General features: G+C 49.2%; 1 protein-coding gene across 25 annotated transcripts in view; it reads left to right on the top strand.

Moving 5' to 3' along the window:
* Greb1 (growth regulating estrogen receptor binding 1) overlaps nucleotides 1-18,658 on the top strand; it is a 133,342-nt gene that overhangs the window by 66,512 nt on the left and 48,172 nt on the right. For 23 of the 25 annotated variants that reach the window (XR_007591630.1, XR_007591631.1, XM_050141861.1 and 20 more), the window contains 5 exons: nucleotides 1,520-1,696; nucleotides 10,800-10,982; nucleotides 12,119-12,262; nucleotides 14,742-14,870; nucleotides 18,372-18,485. Coding sequence is in view for 23 of the 25 variants with exons in the window: in XM_050141861.1 (XP_049997818.1) it covers nucleotides 1,520-1,696; nucleotides 10,800-10,982; nucleotides 12,119-12,262; nucleotides 14,742-14,870; nucleotides 18,372-18,485 (747 nt within the window). In the remaining 2 variants the exon portion in view is untranslated. The remainder of the gene's footprint in view (nucleotides 1-1,519; nucleotides 1,697-10,799; nucleotides 10,983-12,118; nucleotides 12,263-14,741; nucleotides 14,871-18,371; nucleotides 18,486-18,658) is intronic. The other 2 variants (XM_050141874.1, XM_050141873.1) reach the window with 2 other exon arrangements.

The raw sequence follows: 18,658 nt of genomic DNA, 5'->3' as shown, positions 1-18,658 counted from the left end.
TCCGATAGTCATTGTTTTGTGTTCGTTGTTTGGAAATCAGAATTTATTTTCCTTATTTGAGTTGACTATTCTATGTACTTGATTTGGGATGGGTTAGGAATGACCTTTTATGCCTGTCAATTCTTGTCTGTGAAGCGAAGGTATCTGCATTGTCTGGGAATCGGAGCAGTTTGTGGTGACAAGGAGCAGAGGCAAGGCATGCTGGGTACAGCAACGTCTCAGCGCAGTTGCGAGAGCTTCCGCTGTGCATCTGAGGAGGCCTGTGGGTTCACATTTTAGACCCTGTTACGACCATCACTACCATAGTAATCAGCCATTAATTTATTGAACCCGTGTTCTGGAAGTTCAGGGATTAGAGATGAGAACTTGTGGGCGCTATCTGGGGAGACAGACGCTTTGTGTCCTCTTTGTGGGTGGTAAGCTTGACAGCACGGGAGCTGAGGGCAGCTCCAAAGGCAGGCGAGGTTTCAGAGACGCTCCCTGGAGAAGTGAGTTCTTCCTCTGGGTTTTAGAGGATTGGGAGGTCTTAGATAGGAGGCTATCGAGGTTTAGGGAGGCCTGGAAACTGCCGAGGAAGCAGTGTTGCAAAGGCTTATGGGGTGAGATGCATATTGGGGGAGCTGCAGGTGGCTGAACAGGACATTCTGCAGGGCTTGCGAGCAGTGAAGTGAGTGGAAGATGATCAGGGTCGTTTCCAATGCCACCTGCACTCTGAGGCCTGAACTTGACCTCTGCCCTTGACCCCGAGTGCCAGCCGATGTTACTGGGACAAAGAAGTCAGTACAGCTGTGAGACAGTCCCCAGTGGGGGATGGATGGTGAGAATGGTGAAGGGTGGCAGTGTCCCACGGTTGGCTCCTGGGATGCAGTGTGGATCTTGCCTCTCTCTCTTGGTTGACAGTGCAGAAAGCCTGGGATCTTAGCTCACCTCTGTCTCGAACAGCAGTTCTCAACATGGGGGCCACAATGACTTTTAATGGGGGTTACCTAAGACCATCGGGAAAACACAGATATTTATATTAGCAAAATTACAGTTATGGGGTAGCTGTGAAAATAATTTAATCATTGAGGAGAGTTAAAGGTTTGCAGTGTAAGGGAGATTGAGAATCACGAGCTAGAACAAGACTGTGCAGAAAGCCTCATGAACCCCAGCCATTTCCCTCTGGTTTCCCTTTTCTCCGATACTTCTGGGGACTTATTTTCCACACAGGAAATACATTTAAAAATTTACAATACAAAGGTCCAAAGGGTGTAGATGGACCTCAAGTTCCCACAGGGGAAGCTGAGGAGGCCCTGCTCTGGCCCTCCTCCTGAAGGTTGCCATTCTGCAGCCCCATAGCTTTTTTAGTATGTAAAAGATGAGACAACCCTTACCCTCTGATGGTTTTGTCTCGTCTCAGATATAGTTAACATCAAACTCTAACCCAGAGGTAAGGTGGTGTTTGGTGCTCCTGTAACCCCCAGGCCCTTGGTTTTGGGATGTTTCAGGACAGTGTGTGAGCCCTGTCTACCCTTTCTAGGCTTCTGCCAGGCTGGGAAGGACCTTCGTCTTGTCTCCATTTCCCAAGAACCCATCGAGGTCCCTTCAGGCTTCCTCCTCGTGGGGGCCAAGTCTCCCAGCCTGCCCGACCACCTCCTGGTGTGTGCAGTGGACAAGAGGTTCTTGCCCGACGACAATGGCCACAATGCCCTGCTTGGTGAGTTCTCGCTTACATTCCTTTGTGGCTATCTGCTTGGTAGTGGGGCCGGACGAGGAGGCCTTAGCTGCTGGAGTCAGACTGCTTTAATGTTTGATGTCCTAAACCTGTTTGTTTGTTGTATGTTTCTTTATGGAATGGAAGAAAAAAAATGGGAATTATTTAAAAATATGACTGGCTGGGACGAGGGAGATGTTGGGTTGGTAAAGTGTTATCGTGTACCAAGTTTGATCTTTAGCAGCCATGTAAAATTTCAGGTATGATGGCCGTGTTTATCATAATCCCACTTCCTGGGCAGACAGTTGACCTGAGTTATCAAGCCCAAGGATATTTCAAAAAAACAGCTTAGGAATGACAGCTGTGGTTGACTGCTGGCCTTCATACACACACACACACACACACACACACACACACACACACTCACTCGCATACACATATAAATTTTTAAAAAAATGACTGGCTGCTTCCCTCTAGAAAGCTCACTACTTAATATTGTTTTTCTTTTTCTTTTCTTTTCTTTTTTTTTTTTTTTTTTTGTAGTTTGTTATTCAAACCTTTGTTTGTCTGTTGGGATGAGAAAGGGCTTGTAAACCCTGGGCCAGGTACTTTCAGAAACTAGCAGGCAGGGAACAGGAGAGTGAGGCTGTGTGTGTGTGTCTGCCTGTCTGTCTGTCCCTGCTACAGGGTGGTCACATCTGAGGGATATCCAGACCTTGTAGACGTCTTCTGCTTTGATTTACGGCTCCCCCTGGAGAGGTGGTGTCTGTCACAATTCTGTAGGGGAGCTTAGACTTGTTCATGAACTTGTTTTAAGTCCTGAGAATAACGAAGACATCAGGGGTCCAAGTTCACGCCTTTCAGTCTCCAGGTTCTCCCCTTACACACTGTGCTTTTGCGGTGGTCAGGTATCAGTCGGGGTTGCTTTCCCTCCTGGCTGTGGGAACCTGCCCACTGTCTTTCACATCATCGCTGGTCTGCTAAGATCCTGATGACTCATTGTGATGTTGAGGCCGTGCCTGACCTTCTCTCACTCAGAAGACATTATTATGGTCTTACTGTGTACCACACTCCCTTCCTGTGTGGCAACATCAATGAAGAGGCCAGCTAGGATGGAGAGGCCAGAAGTCTGAATAGGGTTGGTTTGTTGTTTACCCACAAACCGCCATGTGGCCTCCCATACCCCCTGCATCCATGCAGCAGAGAGGGATTTGAATACATGTTATGACTTTGGGCAGTTTGTTCTTGGATTTAGCCAGTTACCTCTTTGGAGAACTAAGTAGTGGATGACTTGGCAGTGGTCTATTTCCACGTGGAATCTTGCCACTGTACAAGAGAGGATTCCTGGTCCAAACTCGTCTGTATTCTCCATGGGTTTCAGCCCTTTAAATATCCAGTTTTGTTGAAATAAGAGCGGCGGGGCTGCGTCCCCAACACCCCGGCCGCTTGGCTAGCTCATGCCCGAAATAACAACACACAAACTGTGTTCATTTAAGAACTGCTTGGCCCCTGAACTCTAGCCCTTACAGGCTAATTCTCGCACCTGGACTAGCCCATTTCTAATGATGTGTGTAAGCACCCCAAGGTGCGCTTACCGGGAAGATTCTAGCCTAAGTCCATCGTGGGTTGCAGCTGCCTGGGAGAGCAGAGCATGGCGGCTGTCTGGTCTCTCTGGAAGCAGCTCAGAGTCTGACCTCACTTCCTCTTCCGCCCAGCATTCTATTCTGTTTAATCCTCCCACCAATGCTTTAACCTATGAGGGCCAGCCAAGCAGTTTCTTTATTGCTCAGCCAATGAAATCAACAGATTGATATGACACTCCCACATCACAGTTTTGTTCCCTTATGTCCCAAAACTGGGTGGGAAAACTCACTGCAGGGACTGGGATGGGAAAGAGTGGGAATCGGGAAGAAAAGGAATTATTCCTGTTCCCAGACTGTGTGTGTGTGTTGGGGGGGGGGGGTCACACTGTGTGTAAACTATCAGAGAAGGCAGATGAATGCTCCCAGGAGGGGACAGCATGTCTTGGGGGAAGTGGTTCCTAAGGCAGGTCTGCACACTTATTGAGATCTGCTCTTTAAGAATAATCCTGGAAAATTAGCCAAGAAGCCAGCTGAAGCCCTACAGCTGTGCTGAGCTTTCTCCCTGGGTTCATGGGGTTTGCTCACTGGGTGCACGTAGTACCCGTATTAACTGTGGTGCCTCATGCAGCTGTCTTTTGATCTGTGGGTGGGGTGGGATGAGATGGGATGGGACGAGGTGGGGGGCTTGTCTGAATTCCACCCCTTTGTGACTATAAGGGGATTGGTGGGCAGTAAATCAGGGAGGTTCTGCCTCTTGAGCCCCGGAGACAGGAATCTCCCTGCTCTTTCTGCTCCAACTCTTACAAGTCTGGCCCCTCCTAGAGTGCCCAGGAAGGAACATTGTTAATTGCTGGCAGAAAGCCATCCAGAGCGAGGAACAAGGGGTGCCTGGAAATAGCCTGTGCTTTCTCTTTTGAACAAAAGTTTATGCTCTCAGCTTGGACACTTAACACTGTTTAGGTTTTCCTGCTATTAACCTGGGTGGCTGCCTAGGACAAGGTGGTCTCCACAGCTCCTGCAGTAACCAGGTTCAGCCCAATTTAGGGATCCATAAAACTGGACCTGTGGCTCATCCCCTGGGGAAGCAGAGCCTTTAGGAATATTGTTCTAGCAGCTTTGAAGCTGTTTGGGGAATTTTGTCTATGAAAATTGAAAGGTTACAGATGTAGGCATGTTCTTCAGCTTTGGCTGCGGTTACCAATCATTAATCTAAGTTGGTCAGTCCCTTAGCCATCAGAGAAGAAAAGGTCTCTCTTCCTAGCATTCTCATTTCTTAGGAGAAAATGAGTTTGTGGTTTAGCTGGCAGGCAAGTTATCTACACATTGATGGAATGTATAAGGTCAAGCTGAAGCCTGGTGTTTACGTACACCTGGAAGTCACAGCCAACCGACACAGCTTGGTCTGTGGGGTCCGTAGCGTCAATAGAAAATAACCACACCAGCAAATCTTATACCTCATCTTATGGGGGCACTGCACCCTCAGAAAGTGACCAGGGTGTTACCACGGACCGTTGGTGATGGGAGGGTGTTTTAGTGGCAGCCAGGTTCTGACAAATTAGTAAAAATATTCTAGTTGGAAAATAGTAATAACGGTGGTCGAGGGGACACACAAATAGTAAATCTTATTTACTGAAGGCTCACGTGCCTGGAACTATCCCAGAGAGGTTGAAATAACAAATGAAGTAGAGACACCGTAACCTACTGTTCATAGGTGACATTCAGAGGGTCCCCCACGCAGCAGCTGGGAGTTCTTTAACCCAGGTGATGTAGTACTGGTTTAGGGAACCATGGTATGGACACTCGGAGAGATGTGTGAAGGTGGCCTTCATTTGGGTCCTGCAGGACAGAAGCTGGGAAGCTACCTTTGACCTTGAGACACAGAAGGGGAAGAGCCCAGAAGGCCTCCGTGTTGTTCCTTGTGTGGGGTGCAGCAAGCCCCATGCTGTGTGACTCCTCTCTTTTCTCGCTGCCAGGCTGATCTGGAATCAAATTCCACCCGCCACGTGCTTCTTCTGAAATTATTTCCACTCTATAAGACAAGGGCAATTTTTTGGAAAGCCAATGTCATTATCCTATCTAAAAAGGTTAAGCAGTCTTTAATATTGTTACGTACTCAGAAGTGAGTTCAGATTTCACTATTTTTTTTAAAGTTGCTTTATTAAATTCAAGATCCAATCCAAGTTCTCTTAAAGTGCTTGGCCGATTCATTTCCTCTCTTTTGCATTTTAAATATGTATGTATGTTTCTAGACACAGTCTCATGTATTCCAGACTGGCTTCAAACATACTATATAGCCTCCACAGCCGATGACCTTGAACTTCTGGTCCTCCTCTCCCATCGCCCTGTAGCTGGGACACAGGTACGCAGCCCTATGCCTGGTTTTAATGTAAGGTTGGGATCAAACCCAGTGCATCATACACAGCGAGCAGACACTTCACCTTGTGAGGTACAGCCTCAGCTCTTGCCTTTTGAAAATGATGTGTCCCTTTGTTTTCTCCCTTCCAAGATATACTTTTAAGAAATATTGGTGGTGTCATGAATGGGCAAATAGGGGCTGCTGAGAAGGCTCTGTAATTAAGAGAGCTTGCTGTTCTTCCAGAGGACCTGAGTTCAGTTCCTAGTACCCACTGCGTGGTCAGGAGATGCAGTATCCTCTAATGGTCTGTGTGGGTACCTGAACACATAAGACACCCCCCCTACACATACATGTATGCATACACATAAACAAAAACAAGAAATAAATCTTCAGAAGGTAAGGCAGTTATTGTGTTTTAGAAAGCTTTCTTGGGGGTCCCACGTATAACTGATTTTTATCAAAGAGGAAACCAGGGCAAGAGTGAGTTTTGAGCTGAATACAGCACGTAAGATAACTGTGATGTTCTGACAGGAACTTCAGCCCTCTACACTGTACCCCAACAGGCCTGTGTCTCATCTGGTATCTAACTGACTCAGCTTTGCTTGCGTCTTCCACCCAAGTAGGGTGTTTCCGCACGGGGCTGGGATTTGTCTCGAACTTCGTGGAGGAACTCAGAAATTGTTGCCCCCGCCTTTGCTGTCAGAGGTGTTCACATCCACAAACAGGAATGTGACAATGGATGCGAGGTTTGCGGCTGCTCATAGGACACCCCCTCCCCCCACCGTGGGGCTATCCAAGAGCTCTTCTTGGATGGTGGTTCATTAGGAAAAGTCAGATGTTACGGCTTCCAGCCCATTCGTGAGGGTTGGGAGATGGAGACCCTCTCTCTGCAAAGAAGGAATCCCGGAAACAAGTCTACACATCCCCGCTCCGCCCTGCCTCCCCTACCCCCAGAGTCATAACACTGTGTGCTTAGATACCACCTGCCACGTCCAAAGGAACACACGGTGAGAGCTTCCAGGAAGAATCATGTCACTTCAGACCTGGAAGGCAATTATGGCTTTTATTTCTGTCTTCTGTGACTGGGCAAGCCAGAGCAGAGAACAGAACAGAGACCAGAAGAGAACAGAACCCAGGACAGTTACTTCTTCTCTCTTGCCGCCTGCACTCTCCTCTCTCCCACTTAGTCCAATAGGAAGGAGAGGGGACACCATGCTCTGAGTCTGGGATGGGTTAGATAACCAGGAGACACCTATAATCCTGTAGTGTCCCCGTGGGGAGGTTTTGTGGAGACGATGACACATCAGAGCGAGGAAAGCGAGGCTCAGCACCTCCCAACACCCTAGGCCATGGTGCCTTGATCCCCTCACCTGCAAGCAGGAGACTTTACGGATTATTGTACACGGTTCATGAGATTCAAGCGGGGTGATGGGCGTTGGTAACATGAAGGGCTCCGCACACACAGCTTACCATGCGGCGGCTGTGCAATAAATATTAGCTCCCATCACATTTGCAGACGGTGAAGATGAAGCGCAGAGACAAGTCGTAGCCTGCCTGATAGACACGCGTCAGGACCTGACCCCGAGTCCTGCTGACTCTGTGTTCTTGTTTACTTGCTGCGGGAGAGGTGGTCAGGGGCCACTTGCCCATAGGAGGGCATGCTTCATTCACACTGTGGCCTGCAAGTGCAGTATCCATATGGGCATGTGATCCTTACATAGATGGCCCTCTAGTTGCCACACTAGATCCAAGGGGTGATCCCGGGGTGCTGAGTTGGTTAGAGGAGGGGTTATTTGCGCTGACCACTTTTGGTGGGGTGGCAGCTATCCCTTTCTTTCTGACTCAAGCAGGAGTCTGAATCATGAGTCCAGAGATCTCATTTTCTGATGAGTTTGTTGTTGGTTTTTTTTTGACTTCTAAGTCCTGGGGTCGATTCCCAAACGGAGTGGCTCTGTGTTGTAATCTTTCTTGAAAGTGTCTGTTGCCCTTTAAGGAATTTCCTGAAGTTTTAGGATGACATCATCTGCACCAACTAGGTCCTGTGCTCTCACCCTGGCTTCTTTGCTCATCCCCCAGCTGCCTCTCCGGACAGCTATGTCCCCCTCAGAACAGCTGTGTTCTCAGCTGGAAGGTTTTACTATTGCAAGGGACCAGTCTGCCTGCTGGACCCAATTGTCCACTCTGCGACTGGGCCAGGAGTCACCAGGGACTGCTCCGCAAGGCTGGAGCCACTTCCCTGCTGGGCATGGTTGCTGACCCCATGACCTTGAAGTTCCTATGCCTTGCTCAGCATCTTTTCTCTACTCAGGATTAGAATCTCTTTCAGGAACCCTAGACATTTTTGTCGTGTTGTATTCTTAGGTGCCAGTGGGCTGTGTGTGTTCCTAGGTTGGAGGCCAGTGAAGAAGTAGAAGTGTTTATTATTGATTAATTGGTTAATCATCCCTCTCTTTCTTACCGTCTTGGCCATGGAATCACACGGTGCTCTCAGTCAGCACACATATGTGTACACAGATACAGCCCGACACGTTTGCAGTCACACCAGAGCGTGGCCATTTGGGAGGACAAGGCATGCATCTGCCTGATGCTGAGCAGTTCCCGGGACTCTGAGAAAGTTGAGCGTAGGAGCCTGGGGAAGTGTCCGTCCCCAGTCTCCCCTCTTGAGTCTAGGAGCTGAGTACTGAGGAAGGGCTGGGCCTGGGTAGGGGGTGTTGTGGAGGAGAAACTGAAGCAGGGGCAGGGCAGGGGTAGTTGGAGTAGGTGGGTTAAGAGGCACTTTGTTTCAGTGAGGAGAAGATGAATCTAGGGATGGATGGAAGATTCTGCAGCCTTTGGTGCCTGTGGGATCTGCACTTCATCCTTGGGTTGCGGTTAAATCCCACCCTTTGTGTCTCTGTTTCTGTGGATTGCACAAGAATGCTCTGCTTCCCACTGTGACCGACAATGGGGTCAGTTAAGCAGAGAGTGCCCTGTGCACTTGACAATGAACGGCACAACGTCCTGGTACTGTGTGCACATCGGCTTCCCTAAGCCCCACTCAGCATCGGCCATGTCCATGCTGCCTTAGCTGTTCACACCAGTGTGGCCTGGGTACCTGTTCACACCGGTGTGGCATGAATATCTGTTCACACCAGTGTGGCCTGGGTACCTGTTCACACCGGTGTGGCATGAATATCTGTTCACACCAGTGTGGCATGAATATCTGTTCACACCAGTGTGGCATGAATATCTGTTCACACCAGTGTGGCCTGAGTACCTGTTCACACCAGTGTGGCATGAATATCTGTTCACACCAGTGTGGCCTGGGTACCTGTTCACACCGGTGTGGCATGAATATCTGTTCACACCGGTGTGGCATGAATATCTGTTCACACCAGTGTGGCATGAATATCTGTTCACACCAGTGTGGCCTGAGTACCTGTTCACACCAGTGTGGCATGAATATCTGTTCACACTGGTGTGGCCTGAGTACCTGTTCACACTGGTGTGGCCTGAGTACCTGTTCACACCTGTGTGGCATGAATATCTGTTCACACCGGTGTGGCCTGAGTTGGTTCTGAATGGCTATGTCACCTGTACCTATAGCAGCCCAGCCAAAGTCTTTGCTTGTTTCTAAGGCCTTTTATAGAACATTAAAATGCTCAAGACATTGCAGATTGGAGATTTTGAGCAGTGTGGAGTCTTCTCTGGGGCAATGTCTTTAACTTTCAGGTCACCTACTGGACTTCTTCCGAATATGAGCCAGAATTCCCAGGGACAGGCTGTGTATGAGCAGTGCTTATGCAGAGACATGTGACTTTTATGGCCTCACATCAAATGAGCCCTTCAGGCAGAGGAAGTGAATGTGGCTCTGCCTCAGGACCTCCCTTGACCCAGGATGTTGGACTCCTAGGAACCAGGCCTGGTATTGGTAGAGCAAGGTTGTTGTGGGATGGTGAACTCTCAGGAGCAGTGGTCAGGTGGAAAGGCCACATTGTTAGGTCTCTCTCGTACTAACCAAGGCCTGTGGCTGGTTCCGTTGGAGGGGCTTTGTGTTTTGTAGAAACCCCTCCAAATGCACACTCTGCATGTCCATGGCTCATACGAGGAGCTTTCTCATCCCCACTCAGATGGCTCTAGGGCTGCAAACTGGCAGAGAGGCCTGTCTAGCCTATCGCAGCAGGAGGATGCCCTGCCCTGACACAGCCATGTTTTTGAACGGCGTCTCCACTCTGCTGGCTGCTAAACTTTGGGTCTCACTCCCAGGGTCCCCTCTATGCATCTGGTATTTTTTGATCTGCCTGACTGGCTGAGCTGGCCTTTAAAGTGAGCTCCACGTATGGCTCTTTATCTGTTGCTTCTCAGCACTGGGTTTTATTATGACATTTTCCTGCATGTCTGTCTTTGTGTTTCGCTCATGTTTGCCCCAGCCACCCTTCCTAGTCCCCCTCCTATCCCCCTCATTAGTTCCCTTCCTCCTCTGAATGTTACCCTTTTATTATATATCCAAAGCAATGTATATAATGTGTATAAATATATATCATATATTTCACATATACGCATAAAGATCCTGATTTGAATATCATAAAGATATATAATATTTATCTTTCTTCCCCCATTATCCTCGCTTATTCCTCTCTCCACCTCTTTTGAAGCCCCATGTATACATATATATACCCATCCACCAACACACATACACACACATATATGTTTAAAATTCAGGCTCTGCATATGAGAGAAAAACATGTATTGTTTGTCTTTCTGAGTCTGTCTGGCTTGTTTCACTTAACGTAATGATCTCTAACTCCATTTTTTCCCCTCAAATGATACAATTGTGTTCTTCATTGTGGCTGAATAAAATTCCACTGTGTGTGTGTGTGTGTGTGTGTGTTTGTAGACTACATTCATGTACATGGAATTTTTAACACACACACACACACACACACACACTGCCCCAAGAGGGTGAAATCTCCCACACTTGCCCAGACTCACCTCTGTGGCTCAGTCCCTTTGTTCCCGTTTGAGTTAAGGCAGTCTTGACTCCTCAGCCTGATTACCATGCCGATGGCAGTCTCTGGGTGACTGCCGGTATGGGGGTGCAAACGTCAGAGTCCTGATGAACTGTGGCTGTTGGAAGGGAAGTTGAAGGGGAAGCAGAGAGGTTCATGGCTTGCTCCCTCCTGCCCAGGTTTCTCTGGGAACTGTGTTGGCTGTGGGAAGAAAGGCTTCTGCTACTTCACCGAATTCTCCAACCACATCAACCTGAAGCTGAGCACACAGCCCAAGAAACAGAAGCATCTCAAGTACTATCTGGTCCGGAACGCACAGGGGGCACTGACCAAAGGACCATTGATTTGCTGGAAAGGCTCAGGTGAGGTGGGGGGGGGCTTGGATCTGGAGGGGTGGGAGTGGGGAGCTGGGAGTGCACTCCCAGTGAGCATTGTAGGGCTAGGAGGGGAGGGGTCAGGGACTTCTGTACAGTGGTACAGGCTGTAGCAGGAGAGCAAGCCCTTGGCCCTGAAGATGAGGCTGACCTTCCCTGTGGGTCTAGTTCTCTATCCTGCTCACAGGCTAGAGCCGCTGCTGGAGAAAGGATTTATATATAAAAGAGGATGGTGTAGGAGAGGAGGGAGATGCTGAGTGGTACTATGTCTTGGGGCATCACCATCACCCGTGTGTCCTTGGATGTTAAGCACAGGGCTCAGATAGCTCAATTGCATAAAGTGTCTCTTTCTTTCTTTCTTTCTTTCTTTCTTTCTTTCTTTCTTTCTTTCTTTCTTTCTTCCTTCCTTCCTTCCTTCCTTCCTTCCTTGTTTGTTGTTGTTGTTGTTTTTTNTTTTTTTTTTTTTTTTTTTTTCGAGACAGGTTTTCTCTGTAGCTTTGGAGCCTGTCCTGGAACTAGCTCTTGTAGATCACAGAGTTGTAGAATTCACAGAGATCCTCCTGCCTCTGCCTCCCAAGTGTTGGGATTAAAGGCATGTGCCACCACCGCCCGGCTAAAGAGTATTTCTTGTTCCCCCCACTGGACACTCTTATTCTGTCTGCGGATAGAGTCACCCTTTGGCAGGGAACCGTTTATGGAACAAGGCACCTCTACCCTGTAACACACTGAAACAGATTGGCATGACACTGGCATTCTTTATAGACTCATGTGCCCCCACGGTCCTGTAGACAATTCCACTCTAGGAAGTCATTCTGTAGTCATTGGGTAAGGGCCAAGTAGATTTCATTACTACGGTCTTCTTTCTTCTTCCTCCTTTTCTTCCTGGTCACCATCATCATCATCATCATTTCTTCCTGCTTCTTCTCCTCCTTCTCCTTCTTCTTTAGTTTTTTTGAGAGTGGTTTTTTGGTGTAGCACTGGCTGTCCTAGAACCAGCTCTTGTAGACCAGGCTGGCCTCGAACTCACAGAGATCCACCTGCTTCTGCCTCCCGAGTGCTGAGATTAAAGGCGTGCGCTGCCACTACCACCACCCAACTTCATGTGTCCTTCTTGCTTCTGTTAGAGTTCAGAAGCCGGCAGAACTCCACCAACACCTGTCCCAGTTCTCTGTTCCCACCGCTGGAGAGCTCGGGGTCTCTGGCTGCCTTCCCCAGTGATCCTGTTCCTGGGACAAACCCCAACATCCCAGTGGGAGCTCAACAGGCAGGTGAGACTACTGAGTGGTGTCCCAGGTGCTAAAGCCAGGCCCCTGGAGTTGGCATTCTTCAAAATAAATAAAGGTCACACTTTGAGTGTTGTTGCTCGATGCCATCTTTTTAAAGATTTATTTATTTATTATGCATACAATGTTCTGTTAACATATATACACCAGAAGAGGCACCAGATCTCATTATAGATGGTTGTGAGCCACCATGTGGTTGCTGGGAATTGAACTCAGGACCTCTGGAAGAGCAGCCAGCGCTCTTAACCTCTGAGCCATCTCTCCAGCTCCGCTTGATGCCATCTTGCAAGTTTTACTTGGTGTGTTGTTGTCCTAGGTCATTTTGAGTTTGTGAGTTTTAGCAAAGTGTACACATTGTCTTTCATTTGGAAAACTTGCCTGCTCTCCTATTGGATAAGGAATGTGGTCTCCCCCAGTGTTGGGATCCTGCTTCAGAGTCATTCTGCCTCCCCCAGTCACAACACAGAGTTCAGGGGATGACAAGTATCAGGTCAACATTCCAAGAGGATTTCTAGGAGAGGCAGAGGTTAGATTCCTGTCCTTTATCCCACGTTGGGTATGCCTACCCTGGGCATGTATCTTACTCACTAACGCTTGCTGTGCCCTGTGAGCCAGTGATGTGTTTGGAAAATTGAGGTTCCATGGGGGCTGAGGCTTGCCCAGGACCTCATAGGGAGGAGTTGGGGGAGGCAAGTTTGTAATACAGGTATTTCTGTTTCACATGCCTGGCCCTTAGCCACACAGACGAAGCCTGTAAGTGTGGTTGCCGTTGTCTGGAGACATTGGCCTTCCTGAGGACTCTGGAAAGCCATTGGTGGTTTTCATCCTTCCTGCCCAGAGAGTCAGTGTGGCACATTGCCCTGGGAGTGAAGCCAGTGTCCTGGGCTCTGCAGAGCCATCAATCACTTTCTCTGGGACACGCTGTCCTTCAGGGGCTCTAGGCTCCTTTTCACAAGCTGGCCTCTGTCTTCTTCCTCCAACAGTGTCCTGACTCTTCTCTTGCTTTGCCACTGTGGACTGGGGACCCCGCTGTTTTGTGGCTAAGCACTCGGTGTGGACACCAGTGCTGCTATCCTTCGCTGAATGGTGCAATTCACTTAATTCCTGGAACTTAACTCTGTTTGCCCGTGTGTAGACCTGGGGTGTGGGGGTGTCCTTTTCAGTCTAGTTCACAGGGTGAATAAGAATTAAATGAGGTTATAGTAACGGCAGCCCCTTAAGGGACCTGTTCCATGCCCTGGATGTCTGCCCACCTGCATCCTTCACACAGTGGCTCTGCCTCTTGCCGTCATGACTCCCATTTATGGAGGGGACATTGAAATTTGGAGAGATATAGTATGTGTTTCAGGTCACATAACTTGTAAGTAATGGGACTGTGGTTCAGACACAGGCTGGACAGTCCCAGAATCACATTCCAACTGTCACATGGGCCACCGCCTTGACAGGGAAGTTTTTTGAAAACCTTCCTACAATTCCAGCCAACATAGGCCTCCTTATGTGACCAGAGTCCATGGTTGCCCCCAGAATTATTCTCAAGACTTAAGTAACCTGAACCCTATAAGTATCCCAGACCTTGTCATCAACCAACCTGCCAGGCTTCCCTGCAGTGTTTTGATATAAAACTGAATTCCAGAGGTGGAGGAAGGGAGGAAGCAAACATAATCGACCATCTCAGATATGGGGCTGCAGGTTAGGAAATTCGGCCTCCCATGCACCCCAAGACCTTCCCTTACCCACACTAGACCCTCTGGAGTAAAAACAGAAGGTTCATGGTATTTGTGTGCTCATGTTCATATGTATCTGTCTGCTCCCATGCTCATGTGTGAGCAGGAATGTTTATGTCTTTCTGAATGTGTGTACATGTATTTGTGTATATCGGTCCCTTTTACATTTGGGTATTTATTAAGTATGTTTCTGTGCACTTGTATGTATATGCAGGGGAACATGAATATGTTCCTGTATGCATACCTGTGCATATGTGTACAAGCTTGTGATATCAGAAATGAGTTTGCATTCATATGTGCACATTTATGTCCACATGGGAAAGAATGTGCACACAGGTGTACATGTTTCTAGATACATACATGCATGTGTGTGGGCTTAGGAGTATGTGCGCAAATGTGCACATGTGAATGCACGTTTATCTTTGTCTGCGTGTGGCAGAATCACCCTGTCAGAAACCTGCTTTCCTGATAGAACGCATCAGCGCTAGTTGGTCCGCCTGGTTCCGGTGCAGCCTGTGCTCTGACTGCTTTCCTGATAGAACGCACCAGAGCTAGTTTGTCCGCCTGGTCCCGGTGCAGCCTGTGCTCTGATAGAACGCACCAGAGCTAGTTTGTCTGCCTGGTTCCGGTGCAGCCTGTGCTCTGACTGCTTTCCTGATAGAACGCATCAGAGCTAGTTTATCCGCCTGGTTCCGGTGCAGCCTGTGCTCTGACTGCTCTCCCATGCTTTCTGCTTTCAGGTCCGGCCTCTGATCACCCCTCAGTGACCACAGCAGCAGGTCCCACTGTCTTCAATGGCAAAGACTCCCCCAAACAGCCACAGCTGGCAAAGAGTAGCCTGTCTGCCGTGCCTCGTCCCTCAGCCTTAGGTAGTGCCGCTGGTCCTGGAGGTGCTAGGGCCCTTCTTTACTCTGGACCTGGGCCAGAGGGGATATGGGTACAGGACTGGGGACATGGAGGCTCCAGAGTCTAATGTGTTGGCGAGCATCAGGGCGGATGTCACATGTCTTCAGGTCTGTGCCTGGGCCATGCTATGGGAGAGTCATGTGTGCTGAGGGGCAGAGAGGGTTTTGTGCTGGTGGCAGGTAGCCTCTCTTGATGCTGGTTTCGGGAAGATTGGGAGTGGTGGGGGAAGGTGGATGTCGGGGCAGATGACTATGAATCCAGAGCCCAGCTCTGTCTTGTAAGGCAATGGATCTTGCAGCCTTCTTCAGCGGTCCCTCCTTGGGTGGAGATCTTGCAGCCTTTTTCAGTGGTCCCTCCTTGGGGGTAAGAATGCCTCTCTGAGGACAGGATGAGGATCCCCAGCTGCTGTGCACATCTGGAAGTTCACTGGCTATTGGTATCAGTGTCAGCCCGCCACAGGAGCTTGTCTGCCCATTTAACACCTGGAGGAAGTGATGGGGGGGGCAGGCGTGATAATTGAGTTTTGGAGGGAGGGAGGGGGCAAAGAGACTTGGGGACTGCATTCAAATTCCCAGGCTCGTGTTCTCCCACCTTGCTGTTCCTAAGAATGTTCTAGAAAGTCTTGTTTGCTGTCCTTCCCTTCCTGCCTTGTTACCCGGCCCCTATGCCCTCCTGAACTGGAACCTAGGGTCTGAGACATTAAATTGAAAGGTCCTTAGAGAATGTCCCTCCTGGGGATGGAGTTGTAGCTCACGGATAGAGTGTGTTTTCCAGAGAGGCACCCTGGGCTGAAATACATTTTAGCAGAAGGTTTCTCTGGCCCAAATCTGTCGGCTGCAGAGCCATTTGCTGAAGGAGCAGCCCTCATGAATCTAAGACTCTCCAGTCTTGACTAACTTTCATGTTCTGGAATTTTTATCATTCCTCAGCCTCCCCTCAAGACTCCCGCCTTCCTCCTGTGGCTGTTCCTTCTCCAGAATGAATGCAGGGCAGCCGCATGGCTTAAGAGTGGCCCTTGGCCATAAGGACAGGAAGCCCCTTGCTGTCCATAGCTTCTTCCGTGAGCTTAGCTCTGTGGTCATGTAGTCTTCACCTCATACAACAATACAGCAGATCCCCTCAGCCTGGGGCCCTGGAACCTTGGTTTTGGGCAGGTGGCCCACAGAGGGTTGGATTCAGGATTGGACTAGAACTTTCCAAGCCACTTTGTGGAGGTATGTGGGGAATGGAGATCTTTAAGTTTCCTCCTGGGACCTCAAAGGCCTTCTATAATTTAGCTCGTTGACTGTCATTCTTCTGACTGTTCACTTCCGCGGTGGCTTCACCATGATGTCCACACTCCACCCAGTCTCTCGGCGCTCACCCTGCCTGTTAGCTGGCTTTCTAGAGCTCAACTCAGACCATCACTCTCCTCTCCCACATCGCTCCCCTCTCCCTCGGGGGGGGGGGTCCAGCCACCCACTCTAATCTTTAACTTTTGAAAGTCCCTTGCAGTCCCTAGCATCTGGCTGTGGTAGAACCCGAGAGAGGGAAGGACTGAGTCAGAGATGCTGGTTGACCTGGGTTGCCGCAGAGTTGAGCACAGGCATGTGTCAGAGCTACCAAGACTTCTCTGTCAGTGTTGGAAACTGCTTCCAAGTTAGGCCTGCCACTAGCCGCTCTCAGTGAAACACTGCCCCCTAGTGGAGGATGGGAAATAGGTGCTGGTGCTCCCAGATGGAGGGGACAGGTAGCTAAAAGTCCTGCAGCCTCCTCAGAAAATGCCAGGTAGGGTTATCTCTGGAGACAGAGACATAATTGGCTCACGCTGACATCAGTGACATCAGTGGCTGTTCCTGGTGATGTTTTGAGATCACTTACTGGCTTGGAGCCCGGTAGAGATGTTTCTGGTTGACCCCTGTAGATCCCCCCTGCATCCTCAGCTCCAGTCCTACCCTCCTGTAGTTGGGGACCACGCCCTAGAGGAACTGGGTCCTGTCTCTGAGAGCTCTTCCTCTGCTCCTGGGGCCAGTGTTAGATGAGCTGGTGTAGAGATGACAGTCCCCCCTGCCTTTGAGGGCAAAGAACCCTGCAGGTTTGAAAGCTCTCTGTAAAGTCAAGGACTTCATGTCCTTTCAGCTCTGTGTCTGTTTGGATTTGGTTTTCTTCCACTTTGGTGAGTCTAACGGTTATCTGAGGTTCCTTCCAGAAGACTCAACAGCAGTCATGCTCAAGTGCTGCTGCTGTAGAATAACCGGGGCGCTCGTGACAAGGTGCAGGCTCTTTCTGTCACTTCAGGGGCCCCGAGTGGTGGCTCTAGGCAGAGCCAGGTATGTGTGTATTCGCTGCCTAGGCTGAGGGAGACATCACCCTCGGCCTTGAGGGCTCCACGCTGTGGGTTCTCATCACCCAGAAGCTCCAGGTATCAGGAGGCCTCATTCCTCATATGCTGAGCTCCTTGAGGTCCTCGGAACAGGCTTGTGTTCAGACAGACAGGTTTTCGTTTGCTTGTCTGTGTTTAAAGGCAGGCTCTCACTGTGTATCCCTGGCTGGCCCAGAACTTGCTGTGTAGACCAGGCTAGCCTTGAGTTCGACAGAAATCTGCCTGTTTCTGCCTTCCAGGTGCTGTGATTAAAGGCATGCACCTCCCCACTTCCCACTCACTTGGCTAGGTAGTTTAAAAAGTGTTCAGATGTGTTTTAAAGTAAGACAGTGTTGAGATGGGACCTCTGGACAGCTGAGCACTTGTGTCCAGAGTTTAAAGAAAATAGGCTAGCCAAGTCTTGGTACTAATTTATGAAAGTTTTCCGTCACGAGCCTGTTGACATCCAGAGTGGGCAGGGATGACTCACAAGTAGCAGCCGGTCTAGCTTCTGCTGTTGCTTTTTAATGAAATTAGCTTTCCAGCTTGGGTGGGAGTGTGAAATTAGCTTTCCAGTTGGGCGAGGGTGGGGTTGGAGGGCAGGAAGGAGTGTGCATGTGGATCAGTACTGCCCTCGGGTGGCAAAACTGTGCTGGTGCATTGAACCTTTGCTGGACTGGTAATGCTGATACTGGCGGGAGAGGCAGTTTGCAGAGCCCAAACCCCTAAGTGTTTCATTTAAGTATTTTACATGCATCTCTCTTCCTCTGGTTAAGCCACTTCCTCAGTAGATTTTTACTATTATTTTGACGGTTTTAAAAACCAAGGAGCTCAGACTTAAAGAGATGCAGCTTAAACACAACTTTGGAGTGAAACGTTTATAAAAATTGACAGGATGTCTCCTTCTGTCTAGATTTATAGAGCTGAAATTTTAAAAATTACCAAGGGTTGGGGGATGTATCTCAGTGGGAGAACATCTGCCTAACACGCACAAGGTCCTGGATTTGAGCCCCAGCTCTGTCAATGTAACAAAACAAAACAGTTCTGCTCTCCAGATCATGGGAGAGTTTTATTGACACCAGTTCCCAATGGTGGCCTAACCCACACTCTGAATATTGTCTAGGTATCTTGCCAAACTCTGGGCCTCCCAAAAAGCGACACAAAGGTTGGTCCCCAGAGTCTAAATCAACCACGGATGGTGGCTTCCCTCAGGGTGGTGGCAACAGAACTAAGCAAGGTAAGTGGCTAGGGTCTTGCTCAAACCCCAGAGTTGGGCGTCTTGGCCTGCGAGTAGCATGTGTGCACGCAGATGAGTGAGGAGGTTTTGGGCAGCTGACTCTGGCATATCAGAGGAACAAGCGACCTCTCTACCACGCTGTGGCCTGTGTCACAAAAGACTATGTCTCTTGG

Source organism: Alexandromys fortis, unplaced genomic scaffold (assembly GCF_014885135.2).
Source record: "Alexandromys fortis isolate MF-2015 unplaced genomic scaffold, M_Fortis_MF-2015_v1.1 scaffold_30, whole genome shotgun sequence".
Classification (NCBI taxonomy): Eukaryota; Metazoa; Chordata; class Mammalia; order Rodentia; family Cricetidae; genus Alexandromys; species Alexandromys fortis.
The sequence above is the reverse complement of the archived record's forward strand: the minus strand, read 5'-3'. Positions and strand labels throughout refer to the sequence as shown.